This window comes from Oryctolagus cuniculus, chromosome 13 (assembly GCF_964237555.1).
Source record: "Oryctolagus cuniculus chromosome 13, mOryCun1.1, whole genome shotgun sequence".
In the NCBI taxonomy this organism is placed as follows: Eukaryota; Metazoa; Chordata; class Mammalia; order Lagomorpha; family Leporidae; genus Oryctolagus; species Oryctolagus cuniculus.
This window is the reverse complement of record NC_091444.1, coordinates 67,489,571-67,515,043: the sequence shown is the minus strand read 5'-3', so window position 1 is coordinate 67,515,043 and position 25,473 is coordinate 67,489,571. Positions and strand designations below refer to the sequence as shown.

At 55.7% G+C, this 25,473-nt stretch overlaps 1 protein-coding gene across 3 annotated transcripts in view; it reads left to right on the top strand.

The window, feature by feature from the left end:
* Positions 1 to 25,473, top strand: part of COQ8A (coenzyme Q8A) — a 43,721-nt gene that overhangs the window by 16,648 nt on the left and 1,600 nt on the right. For all 3 annotated transcript variants that reach the window (XM_008268141.4, XM_008268143.4, XM_008268142.4), the window contains 13 exons: positions 4,479 to 4,664; positions 7,936 to 8,334; positions 8,584 to 8,650; positions 18,766 to 18,840; positions 21,751 to 21,873; positions 22,873 to 22,958; positions 23,090 to 23,230; positions 23,541 to 23,622; positions 23,744 to 23,837; positions 24,023 to 24,164; positions 24,407 to 24,514; positions 24,676 to 24,741; positions 24,865 to 24,951. In XM_008268141.4, coding sequence (XP_008266363.1) covers positions 4,488 to 4,664; positions 7,936 to 8,334; positions 8,584 to 8,650; positions 18,766 to 18,840; positions 21,751 to 21,873; positions 22,873 to 22,958; positions 23,090 to 23,230; positions 23,541 to 23,622; positions 23,744 to 23,837; positions 24,023 to 24,164; positions 24,407 to 24,514; positions 24,676 to 24,741; positions 24,865 to 24,951 — 1,647 coding nt within the window. In that variant the 5' untranslated portion in view covers positions 4,479 to 4,487. The remainder of the gene's footprint in view (positions 1 to 4,478; positions 4,665 to 7,935; positions 8,335 to 8,583; positions 8,651 to 18,765; positions 18,841 to 21,750; positions 21,874 to 22,872; positions 22,959 to 23,089; positions 23,231 to 23,540; positions 23,623 to 23,743; positions 23,838 to 24,022; positions 24,165 to 24,406; positions 24,515 to 24,675; positions 24,742 to 24,864; positions 24,952 to 25,473) is intronic.

Below are 25,473 nucleotides of genomic sequence, written 5' to 3'. Positions count from 1 at the left end.
ACAGCTGGTTGTGGTAGAGCTGGGGACCTGTGTCCAAGGCCCCTGCTCTGCTGTACCTCTGGCTTTCAGTTGTCAGCGTCAGTGGGCCTCTCTGGCCATGTCCCTGGTGATGGTGCCTACATGACACCATGGCTGCGAGTACCCCAGCCAGGCATGTTCATCCCGGGAGGAGATGGCAGTGAGCGGAGCGCTGGATAGCTTTATCTGGGGGCAGTACTTAGCTAGTGGGTGCTTCTGAGTGTGAGTGCCCATTTTCCACTGCTACTGCTGTGGTAGTTTGTGGTCACTGGGTGCTTTTTTTTTTTTTTTTAAAGATTTATTTATTTATTTGAAAGAGTTAATCAGAGAAAGAAGGAGAGGCAGAGAGAGAGAGAGAAAGAGAGAGGTCTTCCATCCACTGGTTCACTCCCCAGTTGGCCGCAACAGCTGGAGCTGGGCTGATCTGGAGCCAGGAGTTTCCTCGGCCTTTCTTTGAGGAGCTGGCTCTGTCTGTTCCCTGGGCCATACCCGCCATCCAAGGAGAGATTTGCACCAGTGAGGAGAGTTCATCGGACATGCAAGGTGCAGGCACTTAGAGAGGCCTACTTCTTATTCTGTGCTGCTTTTTTCTAAATGACTTTTCCCCCTTATTTTAATGGATTTGTACACCAACAAAGCTAGGAAGATATAGTTAGGGAATCACTGGAAGTGACCATTGTCGTTGTTATTTACAGTTGCCAAAGGAATTTAAATGGCTTTTAAAATAAAAAACCTATTTTGTTAACATTTTTCCCTTTCATAAGCAGTTTTTTTTTCTTTCAAAAGATTAGTGTAAAGTAATTATGATTTCAGCCTGCTGCAGGCTGTATCCAGTGTCCATGTAGTTAGAAACCAGAAGAATTAGGACTGAACCCAGAGGGACCCAATGCTGTTACCACTGCAGTGGGCAGGGCCAAAAATGGAATTTATACAAACTTTAAAAAGTATTTATTTTGTTTGCAAGGAAGAGGGAAAGAGAGACAGAGCTCCCATCCACTGCCTCCCCCCCCCCAAATGCCCGTGATAGCCAAGAGGGGGCCAGGCTGAAGACAGGAGCATGGAGCACAGTCTGGGTCTCCCACATGCATGGCAGAAGCCCAGATACTTCAGTCATCACCTGTTGCCTGTGAGAGTCTGTACCAGGAAGCTGGAATCAGGAGTGGAGTCAGGACTTAACCCCAGCATTCAGTATGGATGTGGGCATCTTAATGGCTGTTCCAAACACCTGCCCCTGAAATGGGTTTTTAAGATTTTTTTTAAAAAAGATTTTATTTATTTGAGAGGTAGAGTTACAAAGAGAGGGAAAGACAGAAAGGTCTTCCATCCACTGGTTCACTCCCCAAATGGCTGCAATGGCTGGAGCTGGGCCAATCTGAAGTCAGGAGCCAGGAGGACTCTTCCTGGTTTCTGATGCGGGTACAGGGGCACAAGCATCTAGGCCACCTTCTACTGCTTTCCCAGGCCACATCAGAGAGCTGCATCGAAAGAGGAGCAGCCAGGACATGAACCGGCGCCCATATGGAATGCTGGTGCTGCAGGCAGAGGATTAACCTGTGCCATAGTCCCTGCCCCAGGTTTTTAAAATTGAACACCCATTGGTACAAATGGGCCAGGCAACTTCAATTGACAAAGAAATGAATGAAAAAAAAAAAAAAAAAAAAAAAAAAAACATGTAGCAGGCTTGCTCTGGTGAAATTTTAGTATGTATTTATGATAATTGGATGAAAAATTCAGGTCAAATTGGTTTTAAGCCTGAATAAAATAGGTTTTGGGAAGACATCCTGAGGAAGATTTGACATCAAGTAGTGGATGAGGTGAGATTTTGGAGATACTGGGGCTTGTGGCATATGGGAGACCCTGGTCTCTGGGCAGGGCCTATTTCTGGGGACTCTGGGGGCAGTGAGTGAACAATGGTGGATAGTCTTGGAGCCACTGGCAAAGGTCTTTCTAAACAGCTGTTTCCAAGGCCTCTGCTTTCCTCTCAAGCCCCTGCCTCCCTAGGGTCAAGGACCTCGGTGGGTCTTCTCCCCAGACTTGAGTGTAACGAGTGAAGCATGCTGGGGTGGGTTCAAGGCCTGGCCTTGTTGAGAGCTGGCACTGGTCACATTTGAGCTCTGCTACGTGCTCTCTTCTTAGTCCTAGATATTTGATCTGTGGGGCCTGCCCTTGTTATTGCCATAAATTGCAGGAGTGTGGAGTGGAGCTTAGGGTGTGAAATGGCACCAGGCTCAATAGGCTAATCCTCCGCCTAGTGGCGCCGGCACCCCGGGGTTCTAGTCCCAGTCGGGGCACCGGATTCTGTCCCGGTTGCCCCTCTTCCAGGCCAGCCCTCTGCTGTGGCCCAGGAGTGCAGTGGAGGATGGCCCAAGTGCTTGAGCCCTGCACCCCATGGGAGACCAGGATAAGCACCCGGCTCCTGCCTTCGGATCAGCGCGGTGCACCGGCCGCGGCGGCCATTGGAGGGTGAACCAACGGCAAAGGAAGACCTTTCTCTCTGTCTCTCTCACTGTCCACTCTGCCTGTCAAAAAAAAAAAAAAAAAATGGCATCAGGCAGAGGATGGGCTGGGCTGAGCCTGTCCCTGTCTCCTGGTGCTTTCAAGGGTATGGTCACCTTCTGCAAATCTCTGTGGCTTTGATTTCGGGGTAGGCACTCATCTGTGCCTGAGCAGAGCCCTATTGTTGCTGCGGGGCCTCAGAGTCACCAGGCCAAGAGTTTGGAGAGGCAGCATGGTGAGGCCTGGACTCGGAGCCAGGGCCTCTGTTCCGGAGCTGCATGCCCCCAGCCAGTTAGGCCCCCTCCCTGGTTTGGGTTTTCCCATTTGTAACGTGGGTCAGTAATAACCACATCATCAGGTCGTTTACAGAGATGAAAAGGAGATGTTGTGTAGAACATGGCTCAGCCCAGTGCACAGTGGCTGCTGTCACTCGCAGGTGGTCTCAACGTTGCAGGCCCCGTGCATCGATGGCTTTCTCTATCACTGCAGTTCCCCTTTCAATAAAAGTAGCTTTATCCCTGCCCAGGAGCAGAGCCAGCCCCTGCAGGGAGCTGGAGTGGTGGGGCCGCCCCTGTTCTGGTTGAGGGCCCTTTGTCAGTGCTCTTACTCGGCCTTCCCCATCTGTGTTTCTGTTAACTCGTGTAAGATCAGCTCCTGGAGCGACTCCCTCCTGCCGGCCACGCCAGCATCCAGAGTATGTGCCCTTCGCAGGGTGCGTGTGGGCTCGTTCGGGTGCCCTGCCTGGAGCGCTGTCTACACTGCCCTGCTCTCCGGGTTCTGAGCAGTGTTTCTGGGGCTCAGAGCAGATCCCGTCTACTCTGCTCACCTAGCTGCACCCCGCCCTGGCTGGAGTCGTCTTAGACGTCTCTCTGGGCCCACTCTTCCTTTCCCTTTGTGTGTTTTTCTTCAGCCTCCAAGGTGTTCACAGGACCGATTCTAACCCTTGGCACATGACTCCTACTAGTGCTTAGTGACAACCCAGGCGGTTTTGGACTTCTGTGCCCCTGACCTACATTAAGACGCATGTGTTGCCCTGTGACCCCGTCAACAGAAAAGGAGCCAGCGTGAGGCACGTGTACAGCAGGGGAGGCTGAGGGTTCAGGAGGGTGCCCCATCTCAGCACCCCCTGGCACATGCTCTGGGTTGCTGGCTGCTGCTGTCTTTCATGCGTTTGCCTGCTGCCCTGGGTTCCCCAGGTTGAAGGCACTGCAGGTCAGGGCTGCAGTGGGAGCCCGTGGCTCAGGCAGTAGTGGGGAAGGAAGAGCAGGCCCAGAGAGACTTGTGAGGAGGACTGCGGCCTAGGCGGGGGGCAGCTGGGCGAGCAAAGACGGGATCTGCTCAGAACCCAGATGGCAGGGCAGTGTAGATGGCGCTCCAGGTAGGGCACCCGAATGAACCATCACGCAGCCTGTGAAGGGCACAGACGCACTCTGGCTGCCCTTGAGGGGGTAGGAGGGACTCTCGTCCTGCACTCTGTGAGCAGCTGTCAAGGGCTTCGCTGGGCAGGGCAGAGTTGGCTGGGGAAGGACAGGCAGCTGCGACTGCCAGGACTTCAGCCCACTGGGCCCTGCAGGGAACAGTTTTAGGAGAGGGATGGTCCCACCCAGTGTATGGTTTGGTCCAGAGGAAAGAGCACTGGACCAAGAGAAGTCAGAGTGCCCGCCCTGAGGCCTGGGTGTGCTGCGGTCACTCACCTCTCTGCACCTCAGGTTCTCTGTAGGATGTCCTGGGGCCTGGATGTGGGGACATGTGGGAAGTGGCAAGTGTCCTCCAGTCCCCACTCAGCAGTCTGAATCCTGCTGTGGGCCACTGGGAGTCACCCAGGGCCCTTGAGCCTGAGTTCTTTTCTTTTCTCTTAGCCTGGTTCAGAAGGAGAAATCGATGGAAGCAGACAGCTGGAGTTTGACGTGGAACTGGTCAGTATGAGTGTGGAGCCCTTACTGACCCTGTCCCCTCTCTTTCAGCCCTGGAGCATGGCTGCCATGTTGGGAGATGCCATCATGCTGGCCAAAGGCCTCATCAAGCTGACCCGGGTGGCCCTGGAGACCCACCTGCAGCACTTGGGCCTTGGTGGGGAGCTCATCCTGGCAGCCAGGGCCCTACAGTCCACGGCTGTGGAGCAGATTGGCATGGTCTTTGGGACAGAACAGGTAAGAGGGCCTCTCTCAGGAAGTGGAAGGGGCCCTGGCAAGAAGAGGCCTGGAACTTGGGCTTTTGGCGAGACCAAGGGGTGTGAAGCAGGACAAAGACAGCTGGCCTTGCCTGGAGGAGAGAGCCCAGCAGCTGGCGTGTCCCCTCCTTCCAGGGTGGGGCGGGCTCCCTGTGCGAGGCCCTGGCTGCTGTAACAGAATGCTGCAGACGGAAGGGGGCTTAAGCTGCAAACATTTATTTGTCATGCTTCTGGAGGCTGGAGAGAGTTCCAGATTAAGGCACCAGAAGATTGATACCTGGTGAGGACGCGTTTCCTGACATACATACCGTCTTCTCAGTGTCCTGACTCAGCAGAGAGGACAGGGGCGCTTTCTGTTTTTTTTTTTTTTTTTTTTTTTTTTTTTTTTTTTTTTTTTTTTAAGGATTTATTTTATTTTTCTGAAAGGCACAGTTACAGAGAGAAGAGGAGAGACACAAAGCTCTTCCGTCCATTGGTTCACTCCCCAAATGGCTTCGATGGCTGGGGATGCATCATGCCAAAGCCAGGAGCTTTTTCTGGGTCTCTCTCACACGTGTATAGGGGCCCAAGCATTTGGGCTATCTTCTGCTGCTTTCCCAGGTGTGTTAGCAGGGAGCTGGGTCAGAAGTGGAGCAGCCGGGACTTGAACTGGCAGGCACATGGGATGCTAGCCTTGAAGGCGGCAGCTTTGTTTGCTATGCCACAGTGCCAGTCCTTGCCTCTTGTCAGAGGGCCTGAGTCCTGTGTGTGTGAGTTCCACCCTCACAACTTAATTGCCTCCCACCTAATGTCATATGGGGGTTAGGTTCCAAAACTTGAATTAGGGGGCACATGTGTGCAGCCTATAAAGGGGCTCCTGTGTCGATCAGCCTGGCTCAGTCTTCGGAGCCTCTTCCCATGGGCCTGCTGAGCCCCAGCCAAGGCCTGGCCCTGGGTTCCTCTTTGCTTTTGCCAGGTGTCTCTGGATGCCTGACTTGGGCGCCCTGCTCCTTTCCAGGCTGATGGCTATTACGGCCCTGCTGAAGGCAGCCAATCCTCCAGCCTCTTGCACTGCCTAGGGGAGGGGATTCCCTTTTGTGCGAAGGTCCAGGAGCGTTGACTCTTATGTGCTAGGCACGGTGTTAAGTGAACACAAGTGCTGCAGGGGTGACGCTGAGCCCAGCTGGCCGCAGCAGAGCACTGTGCATGGGTTGCCACCCTGCGTCCCTGGCCTGAGGGCATGGGTGCAGGTGCATGGGCCCATGCAGCCTAGCAGTTACATGGCAGGGGCTGCCCTGTCTCCTCCCTCCTTCTGTTTTGTGGTTGGCTGGCCTCCTGGACAAAGGACATGTTGCTGTCCCTGCCCTGTCTCATTGTTGCCTCTAGGCACTGGCAGCTTTGGAATGCTCAGCCACTCCCCTCCTGTTGTCCCGGGCATCAGTGTTTTCTTGACCACACATGGGTTTCTTTACTCTTTAGAGAACTTCACACTGGTGTCTCACTGCTGACCTAGGCCCGGGACAGCCCAGATCCCAGATGCTCACTCCTATTTCTCACATGAAGCTGACACCAACAGGTTTGCTATGAGACCTGTGACTATTAAGAGACAAGACCAGAATCCTTGTCATTGTCCCTGCCCTGGCCATCACTGCTGAGGCTGGGCTGTGACCCAGCCACTGTATTTGGTGCTGTTTGTGGTGAGCAGCAGTTGCCTTCCTGTTGGGAGTTTTGCCTAGAAAGTGAGGTTGCCCCATTTACCGTGGCTGGTCCAGAAGTGAGGCTGCATGCCAGGACTGGGCAGCCTTGGCCATGAGGATGAGGGCCTCCTGCTGACCTCTGCTCCCTCAGGCCTAGCGTGCCCTGGAGGCAGGATGGTGATCATCCACTATCACAGAGGAGGTGCCTGGGTGAAGAGACTGTTTCGACTGTTTTTCTGCCTTCGGTGCCCTAAACACTGAGGTAGTTGGAGGCTCCCTCCTCCCCATGGGTTCCACCACTGTGGGGACCTGTCTGCCTCTAGCTCCTGGGCTGTGTGCACGTAGACTCAGTGTGTCGGGTCCCGCTGGGCGACCCCGACTGCCCATGTGCCCCCCCACCACAGTGCTGGTGATTTAGTGTCGGGCAGCCGCCGTGGCAGTTACAGGGCAGGAGGAGGGGCCTGTGCTGCGGCGCCCAGGGCCCTGTCCCATGCTCCTCACTGGCTGCTGGGAGGTGCCCAGTGGGCTCAAACGCGACCCGTTGCTACTGCAGCAAATCTGCTGTTAGTTGGCCCCAGGGGTGGCCAGAGGACAAGCCTCAGCTTTGAAGCCCTGCCCTGCCGTTGGCTGACTCGTGGCCTTACCAGTCATGGCAACTCCCAGCCTCAGTCTCCATTGGTGAAATGATGGTGACAGCCAGGCTCTGTCCTCCCACAGGAGAGTGCGTCTGATCTCTTCAGGGCCTCCGATATCTTGGAAAGCTGAGACCGAGAGGACTTTGGATCTCTGGCTGTTTGTGCATGACCTGCAGGTGGCCCTTTGGGGTTATTCCATTTCAGTTAAATGGGGGATCCAGGCCACTGGCTTCCCTCCAGGAGTCGGTCAGTCCTAATAATAGCCTCCTCAGGCAGTGTCCCTGACCCTGGCCCCGCATAACTCTAGGACTTGGGGGAGACCTAGTCCTATTTTCAGATGAACCAGTAGCTCAAGGTCACTCCAGGTTGAAAAGCTGGAAGGAACTGAGGCCCCAAGATCAGGCCTTGGTGACTGCTACTAGACACTAGGATCCTCTGCTCCCTTGTCCCTGGCACACTGTTGCTGTGTTTCCAGTTCTAACCAGGCCTGTGACCACCCCCGGAAGGAGAGCCTGTTAACACACACGCCCTGAGCTCCCTGGCAGAATCTGGGTCTGCAGGGAGGTGCTGCCTGGGGTGGGCCAGGTGCTCCCCATCTGTGCTCCCGGCATCGGCCTTCAGCCGTGATTTTGCCCCTCAAGGCTTTCCTCATCCTTGGCCCTGGTTTTTCCTCCCCAAAGCTCTGACAGGGAAAGAGCTTGTTGGGTCAGAGAGTGGTGTGCACCTGGCCTGGCCCTGGCAGGGCACTTGGTGGCCACGTGGGGCTGCCTGCCCTGAACCACACAGCCAGGTCCAGGCTGCCGGCTGAGAAGGGGGCCTTGGGCAAGACGTTGTGCCACCTCTGGAGGGTCGGTGAGGCTGGGACGGTGGTGGTATGACAGGGAGGGAAGCCCAGCCACTCCTGCTCTTCTCTCACTGACCTTGGCTCCCTCCCCTGCAGGGCCAGACTGCACATGACGAATCTTCCACCAGTGCCGAGAGCTTCGATGACCTGGAAGCAGAGCTGCACTTCTCAGGGGCACAGGCAGCAGGGGCCTCCGGGAACTTCTCCGAAGCCTCCACCCTCGACCCGCTAGCTCCGTCCCTGAATCCTGCCCACAGTGAGGGCCCTGCTCCTGCTTACGTTGGCAGTGGACCCTTCAAGGATGCTGGGCTCCCGGGCCAGGGCAGGGTCAACGGGAGGCTCTTCACAGACCCTAGAGACTCCTTCTCTGCCACGGGCATTCATCGAAGGTTCTTCCACCAGGACCAGTCCCCTGTGGGGGGCCTCACAGCTGAGGACATTGAGAAGGCCCGGCAGGCCAAGGCTCGCCCCGAGAACAAGCCACACAAGCAGATGGTGCGTCTGGGAGGGCCCCGCGGCAGGGCAGGGCAGTGCCCACTTGGCAGTAGCGCAGGCATCGACCCCTACTGGGGACTTGCCCAGGGTGCTGGGGACTGGGGTGCTCAGGAACAGGAGAATTCGTGGTGGAATTTGCTGCCAGGAGCAAATCCTTTGGAGCCGGGAGAGGATGTGGGCACAGCATGGGCGTCTGAAGGCAGGTCCTGCTCCACTTGCTGGTTCTACAAGGTCCTCTCTCTTCTCCAGCTCAGTGAGCGGGCTCGGGAGCGGAAGGTGCCGGTTACACGACTCGGGCGGCTGGCCAACTTTGGAGGTAAGGTGGCTACATGCCCCTGTGCCGTCTCGCCTGCTCTGCCGCGCCAGTCCCGGCCAAGAGGAGCTGGGGCCTATGGGGCAATAGAAGTGAGTGGGGATGCAGTGAGATCCCAGAGCGGGCACTGGCCAACTCTTGGCATTTTCTGAGGGGGGACTGGACATCTTCCACGGCTGATGATTCAGTTCCTGGATTCCTGCTTGGCCTTGGCTGACCCCGAGGGTTGGCACGCAATGGCTGCCTTACTGTCAGCTGTGGCATCAGCTCCTTACCTCAGCCTGTCCACCAGTCAGCCTCTTTGGAAGCTGCCCAGGAAGGAGGCCAGGTAGAGGGTACAGGTTCCTCACTGGGACTCCTACATGGTGTTTTTTTTTTTCTTTTTGCCCCTGGGACCAGATATTTGGAGAGTGCATTTGCTGGATCCCACAGGCTGGCAGGGGAATGAAAACCAACCAATGGGATGCTGTGGCCCTGAGCTGATGTGGTTTAAAGTTGTTTCAGTATGTGGTGGTGTCATGAGCTTTATTTATGATTTTCTTTGCGGAACCATTTTGTCTATTACACTGGCTCTCGTTTTATATAAGTTATAGTATAATTTTATAGGGAAGGTTTATAGCATCTATAATTGCTTTTATGACTTTGTGTTGTATCTACTGCTTTTTTTAATTTAAAGATTTATTTATTTATTTGAAAGAGTTAATGAGAGAGAGAGAGACAGAAATCTTTCTTCTGCTGGTTCACTCCCCAAATGGCTACAACAGCCGGAGCTGGGCTAGTCCGAAGCCAGGAGCCAGGAGATTCATCAGGTCTCCCACATGGGTGGCAGGGGCCCAAAGCCTTGGGCCATCTTCTACTGCTTTCCCAGGAGCATAGCAGGGAGCTGGATTGGAAGTGGAGCAGCCGGAACTCAACCCGGTGCCAGTATGGGATGCTGGTGCTGCAGGTGGTGGCTTAACCCAGTAGGCCACAGTGCCAGACCCTCTTCTGTTCATTTACTGACCAAGATGTTCCTGTTGAAATTTCCGTCACCTTTGTGGCAGCATCCCTAAGAGGGACTGACTGCAGGTGTATTTCTTTAAAGGCCAGCTGCCCACAGTAGCATCTCCAGGTATTATAACCACCAAGAGCAACAGTTGCGGCAGTTTGATGCATATACTGATCGCGGGCAAGAGGTCACCTCCAAGGCATGAAATCTCCACGGTTCATGGTGTCACGAGTCAGCCTTTTGTGTAGCTTGGCTGATTGGTAAATCTCTGCTCTCCTATCCTGCCCGGCCCTTATTCTCTTCTCATCTGCTGCCTCACCTCTTCTCTTTTGGAAACTCCAGACTGGCTGTGGGCAGATGCTCATACACAGTGTTCCCCAGCAGCCTTGTAGTGTGGGAGCCAGACTAGTGCGCAGATTCCAACACTGCATGCAGGGTGGCTGTCTTCCCAGCACACAGAGCAGACTAGGCTAATTGGATAGAACTTTCTCAACTGTAAGTTCTTCTCACACAAGTATAATTGTTACCTTAGAACTTGGCATCTGCTGCTTCTTAGCTGTTGGACAGTTTCGTATAAAGGGTCATCTCAGTTGTAGCACAAAAGTAATGCTTTATTTCCTTTTCATGAGTTAGCATTTCGAGCAGTTCCTTATGGAATGTCGTAACCTCCTGGGCTGCAATACCAGAATGAGTTTGAAAGACACTGCCCCAGGGGCCAGTGCTGAGGCGTAGTAGGGTAAGCCTCCACCTGCGGTGCCAGCATCCCACATGGGCGCTGGTTCCAGTCTCGGCTATTCCGACTTCCAATCCAGCTCCCTGCTAATGCACCTGGGAAAGCAGTGGAGGATGGCCCAATTACTTGGAACCCTGCACCCATGAAGGAGACCCAGAAGAAGTTCCTGGCTTCTGGCTTTGGACCAACCTGCTCTAGCCATTGTGGCCATATAGGGAGTGAACCAGCAGATGGAAGATTTCTCTCTCTCTCTCTCAAATAAATAAATCTAAAAAAAAAAAAAAAAAAGAAAATCACACCCTGGTGGGCTCTAGTGGTCCTTAGCCCCCAGAATATGCGGCATGTACCCTGCTTTGCACAGCAGCTATTAGCTAATATTTCTTTTCTTTTTTTTTGAACATTTATTTATTTATTTGAAAGAGTTAGAGAGAGGGAGACACAGAGAGGTCTTCTACCCACTGGTTCACTCCCCAAATGGTTGCAATGGCCAGTGCTGGGCCAGCCTGAAGCCAGAAACCAGGAGCTTCCTCTGTGTCCCCCACATGGGTGGCAGGGGCCCAAGCACTTAGGCCGTCTGCTGCTGCTTTCCCAGGCACATTAGCAGGGTGCTAGATTGAAAGAAAACATCCAGGACACAAACCAGTGCCCACAGGAGATGCAGGCATTGCAGACAGCAGGTGAATACATTGTGCCACAGCACTGGCCCCAGCATTTCTATTTCTTATTAAAATATTGGTTATGCCCCTTTTTTATCTCTTCAGAGTCTGCCTTGTCTGATAATTTATCTGTAATTTAGCTTTGTTTTGGTTAATGTGTGCGTGGTATCTTTTTCTTTTGCTCTACTTTTAACTATTTTATGTATTTTTTAAGATTTGTTTATTTATTTAAAAGGCAGATTTAGAGAGAGAGAGAGTATCTTCTATCCACTAATTCATTCTCCAAATGGCTGCAATGGCTGGAGTTGCACCAGTCTGAAGCCAGGGGCTGGGAGCTTCTTCTGGGTCTCCCACATGAGTGCAGGGCCCAAGGACTTGGGTCATCTTCTGCTTTTTCTGGGCACATTAGCAGGGAGCTGTATTGGAAGTAGAGCAGCTGGGACTTGAACCAGCGTCCATATAGGATACCAGCTCCTCAGAGGCTTTACCCACTATGCCACAGTGCCAGCCCCCCTTGTGTGTGTGTGTGTGTGTGTGTGTGTTTTAAGATTTTATTTATTTGAAAGGTAGAGTTACAGACAGTGAGAGGGAGAGACAGAAAGATCTTCCATCCCCTGGTTTGCTCCCCAAATGGCCATAAGGGCTGGAGCTGGGCTACCTGAAGCAAGGGGCCAGGAGCTTCTTCTGGGTCTCCCACAGGGATGCAGGGGCCCAACCACTTGGGTCATCTCCCACTGCTTTCCCAGGCCATAGCAGAGAGCCAGATTGGAAGAGGAGCAGCCGGGACTAGAACTGGTATATGGGATGTTGGTGCTGCAGGTGGAGGATTAAACCTACTGCGCCGTAGTGCTGGCCCCTTTTTTTATGTCTTTGACATCCGTGTTTTGTGAGTTGTGTGTGTATATATATATATATAAATTTTTTCCTGTATTTTAAGTATAGATTGACAGTCTTATAGAAAGATTTAGTCCATTTACATGTAATGCAACTGCTTATGTATTGGGGCTTATACTCTTAGTTTTATTACTGTTTAACTCATCTGTGTGTGCTCATTCTTAAGAGATATATTTCTCCTTGTTTTTACTTCCTTCTGCTGTTCTATTTCTTCCCCTGAGGTTATATTCTTGAGTTATTACAGCGTGATATAAGTGATTATTTTTGCTACATTTCCACTAATGTTAGTACTAGGCCCTTTAAATCCATACACCCCCTTCTTTTCTACTGATGTGGATATGCGTTTCATTCCTCATGTTCCATATTATATATATTGACGTGTGACGCGTCACAAGACATCATTTCTTTGTCCAGCTCATATGCACTTCGAATTACCCACATTTTTGCCCTTTTTGTGTTTTTCCCACTACTTCTATAATATTTTGTATAATTCTCCGTTTCTCTGATGAACTTCATTTTCTCTTGTAATGCAGTTTGGTAATCATTAATTCCTTCAGCACTTATTTGTGTGAAAATGCCTTTATTGTACTTGAGTTTTAGGAGATGCTTTTTCTGGGTATAGTATTTCAGCCTGGGCTCAGTGTGCCCCTGCCTGGGGGAGAGCCCTGTTCCTTCCCACCACCGCTTCTTTCCTTGACTACAGAACCTACCTTTATGGTGAAATCAAAAGCAAAACAAACATTGGGTGAATGAACATAGGGCGGTAATTCTTAAAAATTTTTCGAGTAAGAACATTTAAAATAAAACACTACCACCAACTGTTGCCATCATTTTATTTATCTTTGTTTAAAAGGACATTTTGATAATGCAGAAGTACAAAGGATAAGCTCCTAAGATAACATACTAAATTGAATAGTTTGGTGAAAAATTCGCTGTCCTTGTTTCCAGACACTGGCTGAGACCCAGCTGTGGCTTGCCAGGGGCCTTATGGCCATTGCACGGTGGTGATGCCGTTGGACTCCATTGCTGGGGGCAGGGGCAGGGCTGCAGGAGGGTGTCCACACCCACTGTGGCAGTGCTGTGTGCCCTGACCTGCTGGCATGGTACCCCTTGTTGGCAGGGGTGTGGGCAAGGCCACCTCCATGGCACTCACCTAACTTACTGCGGGCCCAGGACACCTCCGGGGCACAGCGAGATAGATGCACCCTGGGCTTGCGGGTTCTGCTCCCGTGGCAGCGTGTGGGAGCAGCCTTCCTGCTCTCTAGGGAGCTTCCTGCGAGGGGGCCTGTGGATGCCTGGCCCTCTGGAAAGATCTGTGTCGTTCTCTCCAGCCTCAGATAAGGAAGATGAGCCAGGAAGCTGGCCTGTCGTCCAGAGAGGGCCCTGTGCTTATTGTGACAGCCCTGGGACCAGAGCCAGGCCTGTGGCCTGCATGCAGCATCCGGGCCTGATTGGCCACTCTAATTGGGCCCCTCTGCCTGCAGCCAGCAGGAGGCCTGGGTCAGGTCTATCTGCAGAGCCCTGGGCCCATTCTGGGGACAGAGAGGCAGATGCTGAGAACCTGAGAGAACAAGCCTGGGGGCTTCCTCCATGCTCCTTCCTGTTCCCCCTCCACCTGTGCTGTAGCCACCTCCCCACGCCTCTTCTGGGGCTGGGAGCCATCGGAGGTGCCAGGTGATGACAGTGAAGTCGGCTGGATTCCTGGGGAGTTAGGAACCCCCTGAAGCAGTGGGACGATCCCTGTCCTGCTGCCTGTTCCGTGTGGAGTTTCTTGCCCTCTCAGACCAGAGAAGTTGTTGGATGTGTTTGTGAAAGTGGGGCTTGGGCCGGTGCCTGGCACACAGTGAGTGCCGGCGGTGGCAGCGGCGGTGGTGTGGTGGTTCCTAGATACTGTCTGTCTCCGCCCTGTGCTGCTGCACAGAGCGCCCTTGAGCCTTGCTCTGTAAACACTACAGTTCCTGCCAGGTAAAGGCAGAGCCAGGAGGAACATTGACTTCTTGCACCTGCCCTTAGGCGCTTTCCACCCAGCCTGCTTGGGAAGGGCCCCGTTTGTTGGAAGACATTTTATGTTTCGCTCTTTTTTTAACCTCTGCTGTCTGTCCAGATGGAAGCCCAGAGGCTGCTCAGTGTTGGAGGGAGGCAGATATACTAATTCTTTTTACTGTAGGCTCTTGTCATGCAAGAATCTAAGGTGCTGACCTATATAAGGCAGATTTTATTCAAGAGAAAGCAAACACACACACATACACACACACATACACACACACACACACACAAGATTACTCCACACAGAGAAATACCTATCATGAGTAGACAGTGGGCTAGATTTGCCCAAAAGGAGAGAGGTGGGAGATGGGAAGCAGAGAGTAGACAGAGCACCTGGCTCTCCTCCAGCTGTGGTCTGCAGCCAGAGAGAGAGACAGAGCGAGCACGCGCGACCCCTCCTAGTTGTTGGTCTCCTTTATGAGCCCAGGGCAGTGGCTCTCCCAAGGCTTAAAGCCACCTGGGGATTACATACATGGCACTTCCGCAAGTTCTATGTGGAACTCAAAATCCATAATTTCATGGTGTCTTTCCCCCAGGTCCCAGATGAAGCAGATGCATCCTGGAAAGGGGAGTGTTTTGATCGACAAGTAGATTAGACTTACATGTGGGGCAGGGGTGGTGGCGTGCGGGTACCTCTAGCTCATCACACCTACCTAGCTGCCCCCTAGGCCGCAAGGAGGGAGGGCCTTGTTTGCCTCTGAGACTTCAGGGAAGAAGGGGCCTGACTGGTGGATCTGGGTTCTCCGAAGTCACATGGAGGAGACCCACTGCCTGGGAGCCTGGTCCAGGATCCTCCTGCTGGGGCAGAGCCCTTCTTCCTACCACTGCCCCTTCTCCTTCCTGAATTACAAAACCTACCCATGAGAGAGGATGGTCAGGAACTTTCTGGGATTGGGTTGGCTAGGCCAGGAGGTCTCTTATTTATTTATTTTGGATGGCAGAGCCATCTGCTGGTTCACTCCCTAAATGGCAGCAATGGCTGGTGCTGGGCCTGACCAAATCCAGGAACCAGAAACTCCATCGGGGTCTCCCACATGGCAGTGGTCCAAGTGCTTTGGCCATGTTTGGCTGTTTTCCCAGGCACATTAGCAGGGAGCTGAATTGAATGTGGAGCTGTCAGGACGTGAGCCACAGCTCATAGAGGATGCCGGTGTCACAGGCAGCGGCTTAACCCACTGTGCCGCAGTGCCAGCCCCAAGGGGTCTCTTAGAACCAGGATCAGAGGAGGGAGAGGCATGCCCCGGCCTGAAGGCTGAGTGGTGGTTGAGGTGGGGCCTGTCACAGGGCAAGGGTGTTAGGTGAGCCTGGGTGCTGGGCTAGGGGTCCCCACAAGGGCCTGGGGAATCCCATGTTGAGGTGCCCATCTTCCTGGAGTTGTCTCCAGATATACCCCTTGGGTGTAAGCGAAGGAAGAGCCTGGCTGGGGATTCTAAGAGCCATATTAAGCCAGAGCCCGCAGCAGAGGAGGGGGAGGCGCTTATTCTGTGGTCACTGGAGCAGCAATAGTGACCTTGGGAGGCCAAGGTCGGGCACTGGTTGACTGGGCCTGGGCTGCCAGTCTTGGAAAGCTTGTCTGTCCGGCAGTTGGTAGCACCTCAGCTTGGCGCTGGGCTGGTCCTGCGGGACGTGTAGGGCTACAGAAGGAGCCGGAGGCCCTCTGTGGAATGTTGCTCGGGCGATTGGTGTAATGGCAGGTCCTTGCCAGGGAAGAACTCTGGCTCTGCCTGGAATCTGGAAAGGCCCAAGGAGCCGTCTGACAGGGATCTAGCAGGGTGCTGATGTGGGCGTGGGGGTGATGCGGGCTTGGGTGTATTCATGTTTGCTCCACGCTCTTGTCTTACAGCCAGGCAAGCATGCTGAGTGCAGACGTGTGGAAGGTGCAGAGTGAGAGCACACTTTACTCAAGAGGTTAGGAAGTGAACACACTTCCATGGGTTGCCCCCACCCCCTGACGAATGCCCACCAGGAGTGGGCAGGCGGGTCAGAAGATTGCCCAAGAGGAGGAGGGGGCATAGCACCAAGGCAGCGGCTCCACCCCTGTGGTCTGGGTGGAAGACTCCCTCCCACCTGCTGGCCTCCTGGATGAGGTTGGGGGAGGTGTCTCGCTGGGCACGAAGCCATCTGGGAATTACATGGTACTTCCACAGGCTCCATATGGAGCTCAACATCCAAATTTCATGGCGTTCCCTCCCCCCCTTCCTCACCTTAGGTCCCAAATGAAGCAGATGCATCCGGGGAAAGGGAGTGTTTTGATGGACAAGGAGGAGGATCGAGCTGTATGGGGGCTTGTGACTTCCAGCTCAGCAGACCTGTCTGGCTGCCTGCTCATCCCATATCAAGGGGCACACCTCTGTAGGAGATGGAGAGAGGCTCAGACTGGCCATCCCCAGCTGTGCACCTGCTCCTAACCACAGGCCAGGGAGCCTGTGGCGCGGTGTCCCTCTGGCAGGCTTGTCTCTGATCGAGATGCAGACAGACAGCAGGGAAGGTCACTCCAGTGTGAAGGTTACCATTGCTGTTGTTGCTTTCAGTCAGTTAGTGTGCCGGCTGGGGTGGAGGTGGGCGAGCAGCAGGCAGTTAAAGTTTAACCAGAGACTGGCTCCCAGCTCTGTGGCCAGTGCCCTCCAGAGCTGCAGGAGGACAGTGGTCAGGGAGAAGACACAGCGAGTGTGCCTGCCAGGCACTTTCATTCTGTAACACCTAAATGTCCTTGACGCGGTCACTCCGAAGGGCTGCTGCCAGATAACCATGGCTTCTTTGTGTGATTGCCAGGGCTTGGCTTATTCTGCCCCGTGCTGGACACCCCAAGATCAACAGCCACACTGAGCACTTGAAGTGTGGCTTGTCCAAAACGTGGTGTGCCCTGGGCACTCAGTACATACTGCAGGTTTGAAGACTTGGTGCACGCGTGCAAATCCGGAAGATGTCTCTCATAGTTTTATATTGATGATTTGTAGAAATGAAAAGATTTGGATACATTGAGGTAAATAAAGTATATTATTAAGGGTTTGTCTTACAGGTTACTTCTTGCCTTTTATTAAAGGGTCTACTAGAAAATTATGTGTTTGATTTGCCACTTCCCCAGGCTGTTGCAGCTGGTGACGTGGAAGTTGTATTGCCCCCTAGTGGTATATAAGATGTATTGCAAAAAGATCTTTAAAAATTTTTATATATTCATTTTCATTTTATTTAAAAAGCAGAGTGTGTGTGTGTGGTGTGTGTGTGGGGTGTGTGTGTGTGTGTGTGTATGTGTATGTATATGTGTGAGCACGCACTTGCATCCACAGCTTCACTCCCCAAATGGCTGCAACATCCAGGACTGGGCCAGGCAGAAGCCAGGAGCCTAGAAGTCCATCCGGGTCTCCCATGTGGGTGAAAGAGGCCCGAGTACTTGAGCCATCACCTGCCTCTCTGCATGCATTAGCACAGAGTTGGGCCAGAAGTAGAGGAGCCAGGACTCAAACCTAGCACTCTGATATGGGAGTGCTGCCATCCTGACAACCCAACTGCTGTGCCTCCCCCAAAATCATGTAATAAAATTAAGTTACCTTCCTTTGATTTTTAAAATTTATTGTCCAGGCCGGCGCCGCAGCTCACTAGGCTAATCCTCCGCCTAGCGGCGCCGGCACACCGGGTTCTAGTCCCGGTCGGGGCACCGGATTCTGTCCCGGTTGCCCCTCTTCCAGGCCAGCTCTCTGCTGTGGCCCGGGAGTGCAGTGGAGGATGGCCCAGGTGCTTGGGCCCTGCACCCACATGGGAGACCAGGAGAAGCACCTGGCTCCTGCCATCGGATCAGCGCGGTGCGCCGGCCGCAGCGCGCCGGCCGCGGCGGCCATTGGAGGGTGAACCAACGGCAAAGGAAGACCTGTCTCTCTCTCTCACTGTCCACTCTGCCTGTCAAAAAAAAAAAAAAAAAATTTATTGTCCAAACATTTTTCAATATGTTCACTATTTTCACCGAAATAATACATAATTAATGTAGAAATCTGGGACATCTGAGAACAGGTGTGGGTACGCTAGCCTCTGGAACAGTGCCCAGTGTGGCCTGAGCGGGTGGCGCTGCGTTCCTGGCCTGCCTGCGGTGTCTCCCATCCTGCCTGCCAGACCCTCAGGTCCCTGCTCGAGAGTGTCTGCCTGGAAGCCGCTCGCACTGGCTGGGGGTCAGAGGAGGTGGGCCCTGGGGAGGGTGCTGTGCTTCCCGTGTGGGCTGGGCCTTCCCGCTGGGCTCTTCTCAGCTGCTGGGGCCATCCAGAGATGTTAATGAAGTTAAGCTCACAAGATTGTGAGGGGTAGTGCCTCAGGGTCCTCAGGCTAGGGAGGGTCCTCCACTCACCGTGAGGCTGCAGCCTGAGCTGGCTTGGCTTGGGGACACCTGATCTTCAACTTCTGCAAAAGGTCCCAAGTCCACAGCAACTGCTCTGCGTTGCTGTATGTTCCCCAAGCAGCGCGCCGTGGCCCGAAAGCCAGACAGTATGTTGCAATGATTCTCATCACGCAGATGGTGGGTGCCCTATGTCTCCAGGGTGTCCTCGGCCCGCAGACCGTCCCTGGGCCACCTTCCTGTCTGCTGGGTCCTTCCCAATGTGTTACCCAGTGCCCGTTACTTTGTGGAGGGCGTTTGCGTGCCTCTGAGCCTGAGGGTTTTCAGCGGGAATGGTGGTGGTGGTAGGGGGTGTGAAGCTTTTTCACGGGAAACACCCATCCAGAGCCAAGCACCTTACCCCCACCCCCTTTTAAAAATCCTGGCGTGGAGGCCTTGAGAGTCCCATGGGAACGCTGAGTGGCTCCCTCCCCCTTGCAGGTCTGGCTGTGGGGCTGGGCTTTGGGGCCCTGGCCGAAGTCGCCAAGAAGAGCCTGCGTCCTGAGGACCCCACAGGTGAGCTGGGGCCATTGGCTGGGAGGGGCATGGGAGGCCGTGGGGAGGTCCCACCGCCAGCAGCTCCCCGGCGTGAGATCTGTGCACAAGGCCCCCGTGGGCCGCGAGGCCATTCTCAGACAGATTTACCCATTTTGGAGGGTTCCAGCCCTGCATGGTCTCCCCACCCACTCTGGGCTCCCCCTGCCCTCCTGTGCCCAGCTCCAGGACCTAGCCTCACTCCCACTTCTGGCCCTGCCGGCCAGGAGTCGCGGGGGCCTGTTGGTCCGTCTGGCTGAGGCTCTGCCTGCATCTGTGTGTGCTGGACGTGGGCACCCTGTGTTCGCCGACTTCGTGGCTTCAGTAGGCTGGATCCTTGGCAGGGGCCCTCCCTGTGTGACAAGGATCTCAGCTGCTCTGCCTCCTGGGGGCAGGCCTGAGGCCAGGCGCAGGTGCTTACTGGGATATGATTCTGGGTGGCTGCTGTGGGCCCGGCTCGCTGGCCACAGTGAAATGCTGGGGTCATGATGGTGACCGGGGGTACAGCCCAGGCTCCAGCGGCCTCACACCCACAAGGCTACTGTTCTGGGTCCCCTCCCCAGACTTCTCCAGGTATGGGAGGAGTGTGGGGAGGTGAGAAGTCACTCAGTGGGACCCGGGGCTGAGCACAGCCTGAAGAGAGACCATGTCTGCCTGCTGGGCTGTCCAAAGTGCAGTTGTGGTTCTGGGGGGGCACCTTTGCTCAGGTCATCTCGCAGTCCTCCACCGTGTCGCCCACCACCCTACTACACTGCGAGGACAGCCCCCTCCCCCTTGGCTCATGAGCTGCTTCCTCCTGGAGGGCAGGGCACCGCCCCCCGGCCGCTCGGGACTGGGCCCGGGGCACCGTGTCTGTCCTGGGAGGAGGACAGATTTAGCCAGGGTATTTTTAGTGGCAGTGCTGAAACACGGGGAGGTGGAGCCAGGGTTTCTTCCGAGAGAAGCCAGAGCCAGACTGCCCATCATAGCCTGGCCCCAGCTGGCAGAGGCCAGACGGGCTCCAAGGTCACAGATGGTGTCCTTTGTCGAGGACAAGGACAGTGGTGACTGGGCTGGAGATACAGGGGTCCTGGGTGGCCCCCTGCTGTGCTGCAGCTTCCTGGCACCACTGGCCTGGAGGGTGCTAACCAGCCTGCTGGGCCCTGCCACTGCCTCCCCTGGGCCATGCTCAGACAACCAGCCATGCCTGTGGCAGGGGGAGGGGCTGCCTGGGAAAACCCAGACTGGGCTGGGTGCTGTCCCCAGGTCTCAGGCGCTAGATTATCCCCGCTTGGTCTGGGTGTTGTCAGGAAATTCGCCCCCATGGGCCTGAGGCACTGGCCTTCTCCCTTAGACTCCTTTGCTTTTCCTGCCTCCAGGGACTCAGACCAAGGACCCCAGGGGCTGGGGAGGGCAGAGGGGATACTAAGGGGCTGCCTTTGCCTCAGCCCTGCCCTCTGCTGCAGTCCACGGCAAGGGCCTGGGCCTCTTCTGGGCCTGACTTACGGGTGGCCCAGCTTTTTACTGTGGAGCGAAAATCGAACCCAGTGCCCCTTCTGCTCCAGACCTTGTCCTGCTGCTGAGACTGGGAGTGAGCCTCTTCCCTTCCCGTGTTCCTGCCTCTGGGAGCCAGCAGATGGCTGGTTCCTTCCGAGGCCTCTCATTCCCCGGCAGCCCACTGTGCCAGTAGGAAGGAGCCAGGCCGGCCATGGCCACCTCTCCTGTCCCTTTGCTGAGCAGGCCTGTGGTGATGCAAGCTGACCAAGGCACCAGGTCCCAGGGAGGGCCTTGGGGAGGAAGCCCCAGCAACGTGTGGGGCCTTCTGAGCTAAGCAGATGCACAGGGCCCAGGGGCAGGAGACCCAGCGAAGAGTGCTGAATGCTCTGGGAAAGCAGAGGGGCCTGGGGTCCCAGCCCCCCACCTCTAGACAGTGGTAGACCCAATATTTATTTAGGCAGGGCTGAGCTGATGGTTGGGGCAGGGGGCCTGAAGCCAGAGGGGCCCGACTCTCCATGGCCACACTGCTGCTGGTGGCTGGACTCAGCTGGCCTCCTGTGGCTCCTTGGACTCATTCCCCTGCACCTGCCACCCCTGCTGACTGGACAGAGGTCACGGCACCCTTGAGATCTGAATAGCAAGGGAGGCAGGTCCCTTGAGGATGGGGCTGTCACTGCAGAAAGCTGCCCCATGTGGAGAACGCACAGTACAGCAGGAGGGGTGCAGGGCGGAGCTGGGTGCTGACCTCCAGCCCAGTGCTGCCCCCACCTCCAACTGACCATGCTCCTTCCTGGCTTCCCCATCGCCAAGACTGAGCCTGTGTGTTCACTAGAAAGATGCTGGAGTAAGGCCTGCGTGGCTCTGGTTGATTTCATAGGCACTGGGGAGGTAGATGTGGGGCATGGAGCTAAAATTCCATCGCTGGGGGCCGGCGCCGCGGCTCACTAGGCTAATCCTCCGCCTTGCGGCGCCGGCACACCGGGTTCTAGTCCCGGTCGGGGCGCCGGATTCTGTCCCGGTTGCCCCTCTTCCAGGCCAGCTCTCTGCTGTGGCCAGGGAGTGCAGTGGAGGATGGCCCAGGTGCTTGGGCCCTGCACCCCATGGGAGACCAGGAGAAGCACCTGGCTCCTGGCTCCTGCCATCGGATCAGCGCGGTGCGCCAGCCGCAGCGCGCCGGCCGCGGCGGCCATTGGAGGGTGAACCAACGGCAAAGGAAGACCTTTCTCTCTGTCTCTCTCTCTCACTGTCCACTCTGCCTGTCAAAAAAAAAAATAAATAAAAAAATAAAAAATAAAAAAATTCCATCGCTGGGCCTGGGGACGTCCAGGAGGAAACTGGCTCAGGGCTGGGTCTGTCAGCAGGGCACTCCCAGAGCCCCCCATGAGTGTCGTGGTCCCCCCCCCCCCCCCCCCCCAGGAAAGAAGGCTGTGCTGGACTCGAGCCCTTTCCTGTCGGAGGCGAATGCAGAGCGCATCGTGAGCACGCTGTGCAAGGTGCGCGGAGCGGCGCTCAAGCTGGGCCAGATGCTGAGCATCCAGGGTGAGTGGCGGCGGGGCTGCCTGGGCGGGCAGGGAAGGACACAGCACTCTGCGCGTGAGCAGGATGTGGGGCGGGCAGGAGGGCAGTTTCTGGCCACAGACTCCTCTTGCTTAGCCTGGGCCCGGGAGACTGGACTGCATGGAGATTTTTTAAACATTATTTGTTTTGAGAGGCAGAGTTAGAGAGTCACAGAGGCAGAGAGAGATCTTCCACCTGCTGGTTCACTCCCCAAATGGCTGCAATGGCCAGGGCGTGCTCCATGCCCCTGGAGTCTCAGCTTTGGGGCCTCCTGAGGGTGAAGCGAGCAGCGGCAGGGTGGGACGGTCAGGGAACTTGGCGTGAGCCATGTTAGGCTACTGTTAGCAGAGTTGTCTCAAGAAAAATAGGCAAACTCGTTAACCAATAAGCACGTGAGAAACGTTGAGAGAACACTGCCTGAGCAGCCCAGGCAACTTCTGGACAGTCAAGACTGCAGCTGGGGAAAACGCACAGCAAAACGTCAGCAAGAAAATAATGGTCTCTGGAGTGGGCTGCATTATGGGTAATTTAACATTTTCTGTTCCTTTTACAATTCTCAGTACTGTATATGCTTGTGTGAACCCTCTTTCTGAGCCCCTGGGCTGAACCCAGGGCTGCTGGCTGTGCCGCAGTTGTGATGCTTCCCGGTGTTGGGGTCCTGCTGTGGCCACCCATCTTCCCTTACAGTGTTCCTGTTGGGGTGGCTGGCATGGACCCATGCAAGGGTGTCTAGATCGAGTTGTTGGCCACAGTGCCTGCCCCGCCTCAGGGCCCTGGGTTCCATGTGGGAGTGAGGAGCACCCAGGCCGGGCCTGCTGTGTGGTGTGAGCCATTTGCTTGTAGTCTCTGAACCACAGCCCAGTTGTGAGGTGAAGCAGCAGCTCCCCCCTGTGCTGAGGCTGCAGGGGCTGGGGGTGGGGTGGCTGCTGGGGGCTTCCCTCAGGACCAGCCCCCTCCGCTGACTTCTCTCCTGCCTTCCAGATGACGCCTTCATCAATCCCCACCTGGCCAAGATCTTTGAGCGTGTGCGGCAGAGTGCCGACTTCATGCCGCTGAAACAGATGACGGTGCGTGGCCTGAGGGCCTTGGGCTCCCCGTTCCCCTGCTGTGTCGGAGGGGACAGACTGGGGGGTGCCTGCTGGGGTATCGGCAGGTGGCGAGGCTGTGCTCACAGCTCCTTTCTGGCCTCTCCTTCCAGAAAACTCTGAACAATGACCTGGGCCCCAACTGGCGGGACAAGCTGGAGTACTTTGAGGAGCGGCCCTTTGCAGCAGCCTCCATCGGGCAGGTGCACCTGGCCCGCATGAAGGGTGGCCGAGAGGTGGCCATGAAGATCCAAGTAGGTGCCTGGGGGGTGGGCTGCAGGGAGCAGAGCTCGAGCCCCCTCCACTCCCATGGCCCCCTCTCCTGGAGCAGGGACCTGGCCAGCAGTGGCTGCTGCCCTGTTTGTTAATCAGTAATCAGGAGTGTGTGGAGAGGGTTGCTGTCAACGGGTGGCTGCCCTTGGTCCTTCTGGGTAGATCACAGCAGCGGCACTGGGTCTCAGCTCTGAATCGCCCAGGGTGAGGGTCTGGCTAGGACACAGCGAGAAGGTAACAGCCATGGGAACAGTGACACCCTGAGCTAACCTCCAGTCCCCACCCCCACAGTACCCTGGCGTGGCCCAGAGCATCAACAGCGATGTCAACAACCTCATGACTGTGCTAAACATGAGCAACATGCTTCCGGAAGGTCTGAGGCCAGCCTGAGGGTTGAGGGCAGGAGTTGGGGCTTAAAATAGGCCCTGGGGACCAGAAGGGGCCTCACTGCAGAGCCCCTGGCCCACTCTGACACCCCCTTCTGCCCCGGCCAGGCCTGTTCCCTGAGCACCTGATAGATGTGCTGCGCCGGGAGCTGGCCCTGGAGTGTGACTACGAGCGGGAGGCGGCCTGCGCCAGGAAGTTCAGGTGTGGCTCCTAGCCCAGCCTCTGGCCTAGCTCCCCCCAGAGGCAGAAGGGACAGCCCCTGGAGCCCTGGTCTAGTCTGGACTCACAGCCACACCCTCCCCAGTAGGGGCCTCTGCCCGGTGGGTGGCCCTGAAGGGAAGGCTGTGAGGGTCTGTGGCCAGGATGTGACCCCTGACCCTGCCCAGGGAGCTGCTGAAGGACCACCCTTTCTTCTACGTGCCTGAGATCGTGGACGAGCTCTGCAGCCCCCACGTGCTGACCACAGAGCTGGTGTCCGGCTTCCCCCTGGACCAGGCTGAAGGACTGAGTCAGGAGATTCGGAACGAGGTATGTGACAGCAGCCAGGGTTGGGGTCCCCGCTGTGGAGCCCTGAGGCACCCTGGTAGGCGGATAGGAGGGTGGCTGCTGATTTCCCAGCCACAGGTGTGGCACTGGAAATCAGCCAGCTGGGAAGAAGGTGGAGTGTTGGGGGGTGAAGATGGGGGTCAGGGAGTTCTCTAGCCCCAGACTCCCAGGTTGCCAGGCAGCCTGCTGGTGCTGCCTGACGCAGGCCACCGCCCTGTCCCCAGATCTGCTACAACATCCTGGTTCTGTGCCTGAGGGAGCTGTTTGAGTTCCACTTCATGCAGACAGACCCCAACTGGTCCAACTTCTTCTATGACCCTCAGCAGCACAAGGTAAGGCTCTGGGTGGGACACTGGGGCCCGAGAGCTGCACTGGAACAGGACCCGTGAGCCTCCTGACTGCCCCTGAGCTTGGGAGGTAAGGGGGCTCCTGGACCCTGGAGATGTTACCCTGCTCTGTGCATCCATCCCCCTCCTGGTGTCTCCCCCACCAGGTGGCTCTTCTGGACTTTGGGGCGACCAGAGAATACGACAGGTCCTTCACTGACATCTACATTCAGGTGAGGTCTAGAGGGTGGCTTGGCCCTGGCAAATGTGTTTCTGAGGCGGGGACAGGATGCTGGGGGACTCTGGAGGAACCTGACTGGAACCTCTGCCCCCGTGTCCCCTGTGCCCCCGCCCAGATCATCAGGGCTGCTGCGGACAGGGACAGAGAGGCTGTGCTCAGGAAATCCATCGAGATGAAGTTCCTCACTGGCTACGAGGTCAAGGTGAGTGGCCTCCTGAACACTTCAGTTTCTAGTGTTCTAAGTGATCTTAGTGATCTAAGAGCTCAGTGTGCAGATGAAGCCCTGGCGAGGGCTCCCTAGAGTGTGGCTTCTCCTGGGCACAGCTCCTTGGAAAGCTGGGCCCTGGTCAGGCGAGTCGGGGACGCTAGGCCTCGTTGGGAAGCTTGTTTCTCCCTCCCCGTGGGTTTGTTCTGGCTGGAGGGCAGAGCTCTGGTGAGGGCAGATGGACGGGGAAAGCCCAGTCCCCTCTGTCCTAAGGCTCACTCAGGACAGGAGGGCGGGATCATAGCTGACTTGGGAGAAGGAGGCATGGTCTTTCTTCCTGTCACCAGAAGCGCTCAGGAAGCACCCAGGAGAGCGATCTGTCAAGGTGGTCTGGGTGAGGTGGGCCCACCCCCAGTGTAGGAGTGTGACCTCAGGCTAGTTATTACCTTTGAGCTGCAACCTATTACCTGTCAAGTGCAGCCAGTGGTACTTACCTCGGAAGCCCTTGGGAAACAGAAG